General features: G+C 38.0%; 1 protein-coding gene across 1 annotated transcript; it reads right to left on the bottom strand.

The window, feature by feature from the left end:
* Positions 1-381: 381 nt before the first annotated feature.
* On the bottom strand, positions 382-9,965 carry LOC104614634 (ubiquilin-1-like; the record flags this gene model as incomplete). The annotated part of the gene is made up of 8 exons (XM_010291803.1): positions 382-474; positions 1,513-1,655; positions 2,197-2,437; positions 3,316-3,474; positions 4,271-4,533; positions 5,670-5,785; positions 9,081-9,232; positions 9,858-9,965. Coding segments are annotated over 8 exons (1,275 nt in total), but the record flags the coding sequence as incomplete, so codon positions are not given.
* Between the last annotated feature and the right edge of the window lie 395 nt (positions 9,966-10,360).

Below are 10,360 nucleotides of genomic sequence, written 5' to 3'. Positions count from 1 at the left end.
AAAATTAACTACCCTGGCTGAAACCAGGACAAAAAGTAATAATGTTTTTTCTTTAATTTGCAAAAGAATCACGTAGGAAACCATTTTCCTCTGGCTGCTGTGCAGTATGAACAAGTCATTTCTAAGCAAAGGCACAACAGCAAATCAAAGCAGTTGAGCTAGTTACAGACAAAACATCCACTAAAAGCCAGATTTAACTTTTGAAAGGGACAGAGAGATAAATCAAGCATTTCATTATCAAGGGATAATGCAACTTGGTGTCTGAAAGTAATGAGAATACACGTAACAGAATCTAGCTTTAAGTGAAATCAAGGAAAGGCACCAGTTTATTCCAAAAATTGCTCATTGAATTTCAGACATTTATTAACAACACTTAGTATCTCATCTTACTTGTTGAAGGAAAGTAGGAAGCTGTTGTCTCATTTGCTCCTGAAGTTGAGGATTTCCAGCAAATAAAGGATTATTCAACATCATCTATGGGACAAAAATAACATCATAGATCAAGCAGTAGATCAAAAAGTAAATACTAGAGTGGATTAAGACAACTATTTACCACATATGAATCAGATAAGATAATAGTCTATGATAACCTCGGAGTAATTATCTCCCACTTCTCCTTTGACCAAAATTTGTTCTGAAACAATGAACCACCAGCCTGAGAATAGACTGAAATCATTGGTGGTGTGAAGTTGTTGTGGTTTTGTTTTGTTTGTTTGTTTGTTATTTTTGGGTGTGTTGTTTGTTGTGGGGTGGTGGGGGTGTTAAACTTTTGAAGTGAATCCTTGCCAGATCCTCGCATTTATGTAACAAGAAAAGCCTTTTCTGGTCAGCCTCCACTGGAGATGTGATGGTTTCCCTGTAAATATAATCTGCAAAAAAACTGGGATATTTTCCAATTAAGTGTTTAATATACAAAAGATAATATTATTATCTCAGTTTAAGATTTGACTTTGGATATTACTACTGTAAGTAAAATCAGAAAGCATTTCTACAATACCATTCATAAAACAGCAGTAAATATCAGCCCTTTTATTGTGAGCAAGGATCACAGATGAGAAATGAAAACCAGAACAGCTAGATATGGCACCAACTCCTTCCCCTCTACTTCTGTCCTCCCAAGCCAGGGTGGGTATTTATTTACTAGCAGAGTTATAATTAATTTTTAATCAAAGCATTTGTTTTGTTTAACTGGTTCTTATGCTAGGCCACTAAATTCTAGGGCTGTATGAAACATACACAAACTCACAAATCCTTACAAGAGAATGCCTGACGTGATGTCCAACTACAAATTGAAGAAACTTAGTGCAACAGATTGCTAAAGATACCTAGGTAATAATTTCAGTAAGTCAGGCATTAACATACTTTAAAAACTGGACCATTTACAACAGACAAGTTATTGTTGAGAAGTTGGCAAAATTACTCTGTACTAAAAAAAAAAGTAACTGTATCATAAATTCAATTCATTTTTTCACTTCAGTGCACACAACACATTGCTACACCAAAAGTATTTACCTGTACTGCAAGATCAGGATTCTGGCTCAATGACTGCATCATGCTTCTCATATAGGGTGCAGACAACATATTTTGCATAAGTTGTGGATTTTCTGTTATCTGCTGTAACAAGCTCTGCATTCCTGGTGTGTTGAACATACCAACTTTAAAAAAAAAAAAAAAAAAGGGTCGCTTTAGTAAAAATCTTGACTATAATCAAATTAATTAGACTGCCTAGAACTGGGATACAACTATGTGCTTTTTTTTGTTGGGGTTTTTCTGTTTGTTTTTTGTTTGTTTGTTTTAAATGAGCTTTAGCCCCTTAAATACATCTCAACATGATTCTGCTTACACAGATGCATCTGCCCTAGGAACAAGTTAAGCCAGAGGTTGTATCCAACAGCAGTCCCATTAAGTACCTACATTATTAGCTGTTTTCCTGTTTGTCTCCAAACAGAAAAAAATTATCATTCATCTACAGATTCCCTACTTTTGTTATTTTAAGGCAGTCCACAAGTATTGTTAGTGCTCTTCATGTACTTTTCATGTTTGCTTTTCTACAGAGGACTTCGATACTAATCAAATGTTCTATAGAACTAAACAGCAATACAAACTTTCAATCAAAACATCTCTTTCTAATAACAGAATCATTTCAGCAAACTCCTGAATATTTGCAAATATATACAATTGCAATAACAGACACACCTCCTAGTCCAGGTCTCAAATTTGGTATAGTTGAGTTCTGCCCCGTACTAGCAGAGGTGCTATTTCCGACGTTACTACTGCCACTGCTCTCACCACTGGTGCTGGTACTTGTGGAACTCTGAGAGGTGGACTGAGAAGCCCAGGGATTTGGTAAAGGATCTCTATTTTCTGTACGAGATGGCTGACTGTCTCCTCCTGATGATGCATTGCTTACTAAGGAAGCAAATGGGTTACCTCCAAACTACAGAAGGAGAAACAAACACATATCATCTATTAGTAGACTATTTTAAAGCCTGCTAGAAATGGCAAATTACCTTTCCAAAATTACACGCAAAGATAAATGTCGATGGCTCTTAATCAATTATAGTCACTGTCCTAAAATAAGCCATTGTAAATATTCTGAAAAGATACCAACGTTGAAAGAGATATTTTCTCTAACAACAACAAAAAAAGATAAGTTAATCACACCTCATTTTAAACCCAACGTTATGGCTCTTAATCAATTATAGTCACTGTCCTAAAATAAGCCATTGTAAATATTCTGAAAAGATACCAACGTTGAAAGAGATATTTTCTCTAACAACAACAAAAAAAGATAAGTTAATCACACCTCATTTTAAACCCAATACACTAGTACCTCGATCACAGTAAGATTATATCTTGCATAGTGGTTTCCAACTTAGAAAAAATCCAAAGTCTTTTTTTCTTCCCACCTTAGGTTTCAAGCTACTAAACACATTCTTAATTTTTCCTGGACCTCAGGAATTTTATAAGTCCAAGATTTAAAAATAAATAAATTTAGAATATATATAACAAAAAATTAACATTAAAATAGCTTATCAAACTCACAAAACAATCTTTATTCCTTCAAGTTTAAAAGAGCATAGGAACAAGCCACACATTGACTTCAAGCTTCAAGAAATTAAGCTTTGTCAAGTACGTATTTGAAAAGTTACGTTATTCATCTTCTTTCATTTTTGAAAAAAAAAAAAAAAAAAAAACCACAAACCAAAACAAAAAAAACCCCAAAACCACAAAAAACCCCCAACAACAAAACACCACCACCACACAACAAAAAATAAAAGTTTACTTTCAGTGGCCCCTACAATCATTTCTCACCTGTTCTTGTGCTGCATTCAACATCGGCTCCTGAATATCTGTGTACATACGTCGCAAGGCATTGTAGCCACCTGGTATACTTTCAAGGTTGCTCAAGGCTCGGTCTTGGTTTCGCATCATTTCCTGCATCATTGCAGGGTTTCTAGCAAGTTCTAGTGTCTGAGGTAGAACATTTAATTTGTATTAATTAAAAAAAAATCCATTCTAAAGTTAAAACATCAGCATTTAACAGTATCTCAGTTACTAATGTCTAACTCCATTTGAAATTAGGATTAAAGCCAAATCAAGATGTCATCTTAGTGGGAGGGGAGTCAATAGAATTTGATATTTAGCCAACATTCTGACACAACTGTATTGACTAAACAGAAGAAAAAAAAAACCCTGAATGTACCATCCTGTTCTTTCTTGTCTCTTCTCAACACAATATATTTCTACCATTTCTAACATCAGTACAGCATGCAGCTTATAACATGAACTTGAAAAATAAATACCTTAATTTTCCAAAGCCTCCATTTGTTTCTTGATGCTTTCTACCACATAAGGCATACCTTACATAACACATAACTTTAGAAGCAATCAGAAGTACCCACAGTTACATAAACTGGAAATAAGCAGTATTTTGGAGAATTATTACTTTATAGTAAACTCACTGTTGACTAGACAACAGAAGATTTCAGGCGGCATCCAACTCTAAACTTGGAAGATATGATTATACAGTCTTCAGCATCTTTCAAAACTATGCTGCTTTTTTTTTTTTTAAATTATCAGCTTATTTCAGCCACCAGCAGCTAGAAATAAAAACATCAGTTTCCTATAGTGACTTTTACAGATTGTCTAATAAGCCTAAATTCCTCAACAATATTTTGACACTCATCTAAGCATGTCTAATTCTTGCTCTTTTGTTCACAGTTACAGTATAATCAAAGGTCATGAACTCAGAGATCTTTCTACATACCTGTCTCATTATATCTGGATTATTCAGCATGTGACTGATTTCTGGATTTCTCTGTATCAGTTGCTGCATTTGAGGGTTAGCCATAATTAACTGTCTCATCAGATCAGGATTTGAAAGCATGCTCTGAACAAATGGATTTTCCATTATCTGAACCATCATTTCTGGGTTGGACATAAGTTGTCGTTGCATCTGACTTTGTAACTCTGAAAAATTTGATGCATTTAAGCCCAGGCTACTTAGGCCTGCCAAACCTCCAAGGCCACCTTTAAGGAAAAAAAAAAAAACAAAAAAAAAACAAAAAAAACACCACCAAACTTTCAACCTCTAGTATGTTTCTAAACACATCCAAGTTCTTTCTAAGTACAAAATACATAAACATAACCCACACTTCAAAATAATGAAACTCAATGGAAATTCTATCTTTGCAAGACTGTTAAGGAGTCATCCACTAAGAGTTTGCTTCTTTACATAACAAGAAACCTAGAAATCCAAACCACATCTGAAAGATAACTTGTTACAATTCTAACAGCTTTTCTTCTACTTTACTATAGCTGAGGTAGAAGGGATGTTTGAGTTTTGGGGCCTCAGGTTAATTCCTAACACTTTCCAATACACTTGTAATAATCATTTATAGACAGACCACCACCACGAGGCAGGCAGACCACTGCCACAAGGAGTCTCTTAATACAACGCATACTCCCTATTCTAAACAAAAGGTAGAGCTCTTCTTTTTGCTGATGCAACAAGAACTAATAATGCTTTAAATTCTCCTCCTTTGCAGAGTTCAGCAAACACAAAAGTTTCACATTTTTAGAAGGTACTAGTCAGTCTGGAAAACTGTTTACAACTAAAAAAAAAAGCAACTGCTTAACAGTTTTTCCAGGGGTTTTGTTTTGCTTTTTAAAAAGAAAGCAGACAATGGAAAAGCATGACTAATAAAACCCAGTAACTATGGAAAAAGATATTTTTAAATCTATAGACTTCTGTCTCTATTCCTGAAAGAGAAGACTGATAATGCAATCAGAACCCGAGAAATACTGGTTTCTAGGCTAGGAGTAACTTTGTTACTTCTGTTCCAAGTCATGATGTTATGAGTCCAACTCAAACGCACCATTAAGGAGGAGACTGGAAGGAGTTTAATTATCTATAGTGCCAGAATATGATATCAGTGGCACCTTATTACTGAAGATGAAACAGCATAAGCCTGAAGTTCTGTACATAAAAATTAAGGAAACAACTTACCTCTGATAACTTACTGATCAGAAACTTATTACAACCAATACCACAGATTTTTGTAATCAGTAATTTTTTTAAAAGTCCCGTTTACATTAGAAAAAAGCTCCAGGGATACTTACCTGAAACCAAGATACCCACCATGTTACCTAACAAATATTCTTACCCAAGCCAAGAGAGTTACTATTTGTTGAAGTTGGTGTTGAGGTATTATTGCTTGATATTGATGTGGTAGCAATACTGCCAATGGTGTGTGTTTGTTGACCTGGATGATCTTGTGACCTATAAAAAGCAAGTTAAAAAAATTACAAGTTGAACAAGGCGTGGTAGGTTGACCCCAGCCAGTTAAATCCCCATCCAGTTACAATGTCATTTTCCCCCCACCTCAGGCAGGATGGGGGAAAAGAATCAGAAGGGCAAGAACGAGGGGAAAAAAAAAAAAAATCATGGGTTGAGATAAAGACAGTTTAGTAAGTGGTGAAGAAAAAAAAAAAGTGATGCAAAGGCAATCCACTCACCACCTCCCACCAGCAGACCAGTGTCCAGTCCCCTTCCCAACCCTAGCCTACTCACTGGGGGTGGGGTGGGGTGGGGAAGCAGGCACAAAGCAAGAGAGAAGGAAGGCCTTAATGCTGTACAAGCACCGTTTAGCAATAGTTAAAACATCAGTGTATTGTCAACACTGTTAGGTCAAAAATCCAAAACACTGCACCATACAGGCTGCCATGAAGAAAGTAAAACTATGCCCAAGCCACACCCAGTACACAAGATCTGGCATTTAATACAATAATGACATTTAATGCATCAACAGTATCATACTTGAGAATCATAATTTACATTTTTATTCTTTCTAAAAATAAATAAATAAATACACTATTATCTCTAGATGTCTTCTTGGCCAAACTCAAGCAGGAAGTATACAGAAGGTGGAAGCAAGGATAGGTAACCTGGGAGGAATACAAAGACATTGTCTGAGTCTCTCATAGAGAGTTAGGAAAGAAAGCCCAAACGGAATTGAATTTGGCAAGGGATGTCAAAGACAAAAAGAAAGGCTTCTATAAGTACATAGGTGACAAAAAGACTAGGGAAAATGTGGCATTGCTGCTTAATGAGACAGGGGACCTGGTTACACAGGACATGGAAAAGGTGGAGGTACTGAATGCTGCCTTTGCCTCAGTTTTTACTAGCAAGACTGGCTTTCAGGAATACCAGGCCCCTGAGACCAGGGGAAAAGGCTGGAGCAAGGAAGATGTACCCTTGGTGGAAGAAGATCAGGTCAGGGAATACTTAAGCAAATTGGACATACAGAAGTTCATGGGCCCTGGTGGGATGCACACATCATGGTGACTGGGAGAAGTGTCCGTAGACTGGAAGAAAGCAAATGTCATTCCTATCTTCAAGAAGGACAAGGAAGACCCAGGAAACTACGGGCCAGCCAGCCTCACCTCAATCCTTTGGAAGGTGGTGGAACAGCTAATCCTGGAAACCATTTCCAGGCACAGGAAAGACAAGAAAGCCCTCAGGAATAGTCCAAGGATTCACCAAGGGGAAGTCATGCTTGACCAACTTGATAGTCTTCTGCGACAAAATGACTGTCCCTGTAGATGAGGGAAGAGCAGTGGACATTATCTACCTGGACTTCAGTAAGGCTTTCAACAGTGACTCCCATAACATCCTCATAGAGAAGCTGATGAAGTAGGGGCTGAGTGAAGAGAATGGAAAACTGAGTGGCTAGATGGAAAGGGTGGTGATCAGTGGAACAAAGTCTAGCTGGAGACCAGGAGGTAGCAGTGTACCCCAGGGTTAAATACTGGGTACAATCATGTTTAATATGTTCATTAATGATCTGGATGATGGGGCTGAGTGTACCCTCAGAAAACTTGCTGATGACTCAGAACTGGAAGGAGTAGCTGATATGCGAGAGAGTCGTGCTGCCATCCAGAGGGAACTTGACAGGCTGCAGAAATGGGCTGACAGGAACCTCATGAAGTTCAACAAGGGGAAATGGTGAAAAGTCCTGCACCTGAGGAGGAACAACCCCAGGCACCAGTACATACGGGGGGCCACCCAGCTGGAAAGCAACTTGGCAGAAAAGTCCCTGGGGGTCCTGGCAGACACCAAGTTGAACATGAGCCAGCAATGTGCCCTTGCTGCAAAGAAGGCTAATGGTATCCTGTGCTGCATTAGGCAAAGTATTACCAGCAGGTCGAGGGAGGTGATCCTTCCCCTCTACTCAGCACTGCTGAGGCCACACCTGGAGTCCTGTGTCCAGTTCTGGGCTCTCCAGTACAAGCAAGACATGGACATACTGGAGGGAGTCCAACAAAGGGCCACAAAGATGATGAAAGGACTGGAACATAGAATCATATGAGGAAAGGCTGAGAGAGCTGGGACTGTTTAGCCTGGAGAAGAGAAGGCTCAGGGGAGATCTCATCTGTGTATATAAATACCTGAAGGGGGGGTGCAAAGAAGATGGAGCCAGCCTCCTGTCAGTAGTACCCAGTGACAGGACCAGAGGCAACTGGCACAAACTGAAACACAAGAGGTTCTTGTCTGATCATAAGGAAATGCACTTTTTTTTTTTTTTTTTACTGTGCAGGTGACAGCACTGGAACAGGTTGCCCAGGGAGCTTGGGGAGTCTCTGTCCTTGGAGATGTTCAAAAGCCGGGACATGGTCCCAGGCAACTGGCTCTAGGTGGCCCTGCTTGAGCAGAGGTGTTGGACCAGATGACCTCCAGAGGTCCTCTCCAACCTCAACCATACTGTGATTCTCAGACATCTATAATCTCATCACTTCTTCAGAACAGTAATTTCTAACATTAAGAATATGGATAGGCATCACTGCAACCGTTACCACCTTTTCATCCTATCCCTGGGGTGCCTGTCAATGAATTGCTTCCTCAGTCCTTACCTTGCTTTAGGGATCCTGATGTACTCCTACCCCCTCAAATAGTACTAATTCCATATCTGGGGCTTAAAGAAGAGAAGGCTAGCAAGATCTATAATACAGGTTTTATTCCATGCCACACCTTTAGTAGGACACCCGACTGAACGTCAAATTAAATTAAAGTCTTATTTCATCACAAGACTAATATCAGAATTTCAATATTCTTTAAGACTGTAAGAGCACGGTAACAATGTAGTTACACAAAGTTAATGCCATCATAAACTAGCACAAGCATTAAAGGCTGCTTGCCTAATTCATATGCTCACCACACCTGTCTACTGCAGGGGCATAAGCATGGGTGCTACCATGCAGTGAAACAGATCAAAGACTGTTCAGATTGTCTTCAGACTGGTATTCTGCACCAACTGTAACTAAGGAGCTGATTCAAGTGATTTAATAGTAATGGCTCAGTTTAGAAAATAACATTAAAAGGCATGAGCATGATATCTAGGGACACAACCTTACAGAATTTGGGTTGCTTCTCTTGTTCAATAGCAGGAGTATTTGTATTGCTTTTGAATGCATTGTAGTCAAACCTAAGTTTGCCCAACAGAAAGCTATCACACTAGGAATTAAGAATACGCTTACTACTTAGAGGTAAAAAGAAGACTGCTCGTCAGTCAGGTTACCTGTTTTGCGTTTTGATGACCAAGTGAACCGTGAGTCCATCATGAATCCCATGCTGAATCAAAGTATCTTGATCTTTTAAAATTTTTCCAGCAAATATCAAAACAAGCTGATCAGTATGGGACTTGAAATGCTTAGAGATTTCTTCCTTGAACTAAACAGAAGTTAATATTGTAGAGTTACATAATTGAATAATGAACTATTATTTTTTAAAATAATTTAAGGAAGAACTATTTTGCTCACATTTATTATATTAATCCACTTGCACGATATGTTTCGCTTGATACAACCTAGAAACACTTCACTAAGTTTTCTCACCTTTCTTTTTATCCAAAGGAAGATGGGAAATCACGTCATTCTTTTTCTGTACAAGTGTTTCATATCTAGATCACTAAATATATAGCTGGCAATAACAAAAATGGGCTTCCACTTAAAGACTATACTGTCATTTCAGTCAGGCACATACCCATGATGCAATAAATATATAACAGTACACATGCCATTGAAACCATCCATTGCTGACACACTGAGGATGCAACAACACATTATGTTAATTCAGTCCACGTTTGTGCAGGCATTGAAAGGAGCAGCATCCTTTCTTATTGGACATATTAGTGCTACCTTTCACATATCAAAACTAGGAACCCTTTCTATACAGTCAAAAATTATTTCTTAGGTGGCTCAGCTCTCTCATTCAACTTGAGACAGCTACATGAAATGTGCTTACAGCCCAGGGCATGGTGAACAGCCACATATTTCAGCTGACCGTGAAATCATACCTTCATTAAAACAACTGAACCAGGAAAAGCAATTGTATTTCTTCCTGCTTTCTTAGCCAATAACAATCTTGTTATGCTTTGACTGACTTTTGACTGAGATTCATTATTCTGTAAAAAAGTACACTCGCAGAAAAAGTAATTAGTTCACAAAACATTGTCCTGGTTTCGGCACATTTGCTATGATTAAATGACAACAAACATAAAAAGACAAATATAAGAAAACCAAATCAATTTATTGAACGTGACTAATCAGTAGACTAAATGTTTCTGAAAGGATCTTAGGCAGTTAGGAAGCTCTCTAGAAGTTCACGTTATTTCACACTTTTCAAGTAGCATGGCAAACTTAATTTTTAAAAGAATCCTATTTCAAACATCTTAGTGAACTCTCATACTGGAACCCCAAATGTTAATCTTGCAATGACTGATTATTAAATAGAATCATAAAAACATTAAGCTTGGAACAGACCTCTAGGACCATCAAGTCCAACCGTCAACCCAACACC

Source organism: Phaethon lepturus, unplaced genomic scaffold (genome assembly GCF_000687285.1).
Source record: "Phaethon lepturus isolate BGI_N335 unplaced genomic scaffold, ASM68728v1 scaffold19637, whole genome shotgun sequence".
NCBI classification, from domain to species: domain Eukaryota; kingdom Metazoa; phylum Chordata; class Aves; order Phaethontiformes; family Phaethontidae; genus Phaethon; species Phaethon lepturus.
This window is presented reverse-complemented; position numbering and strand designations above follow the sequence as displayed.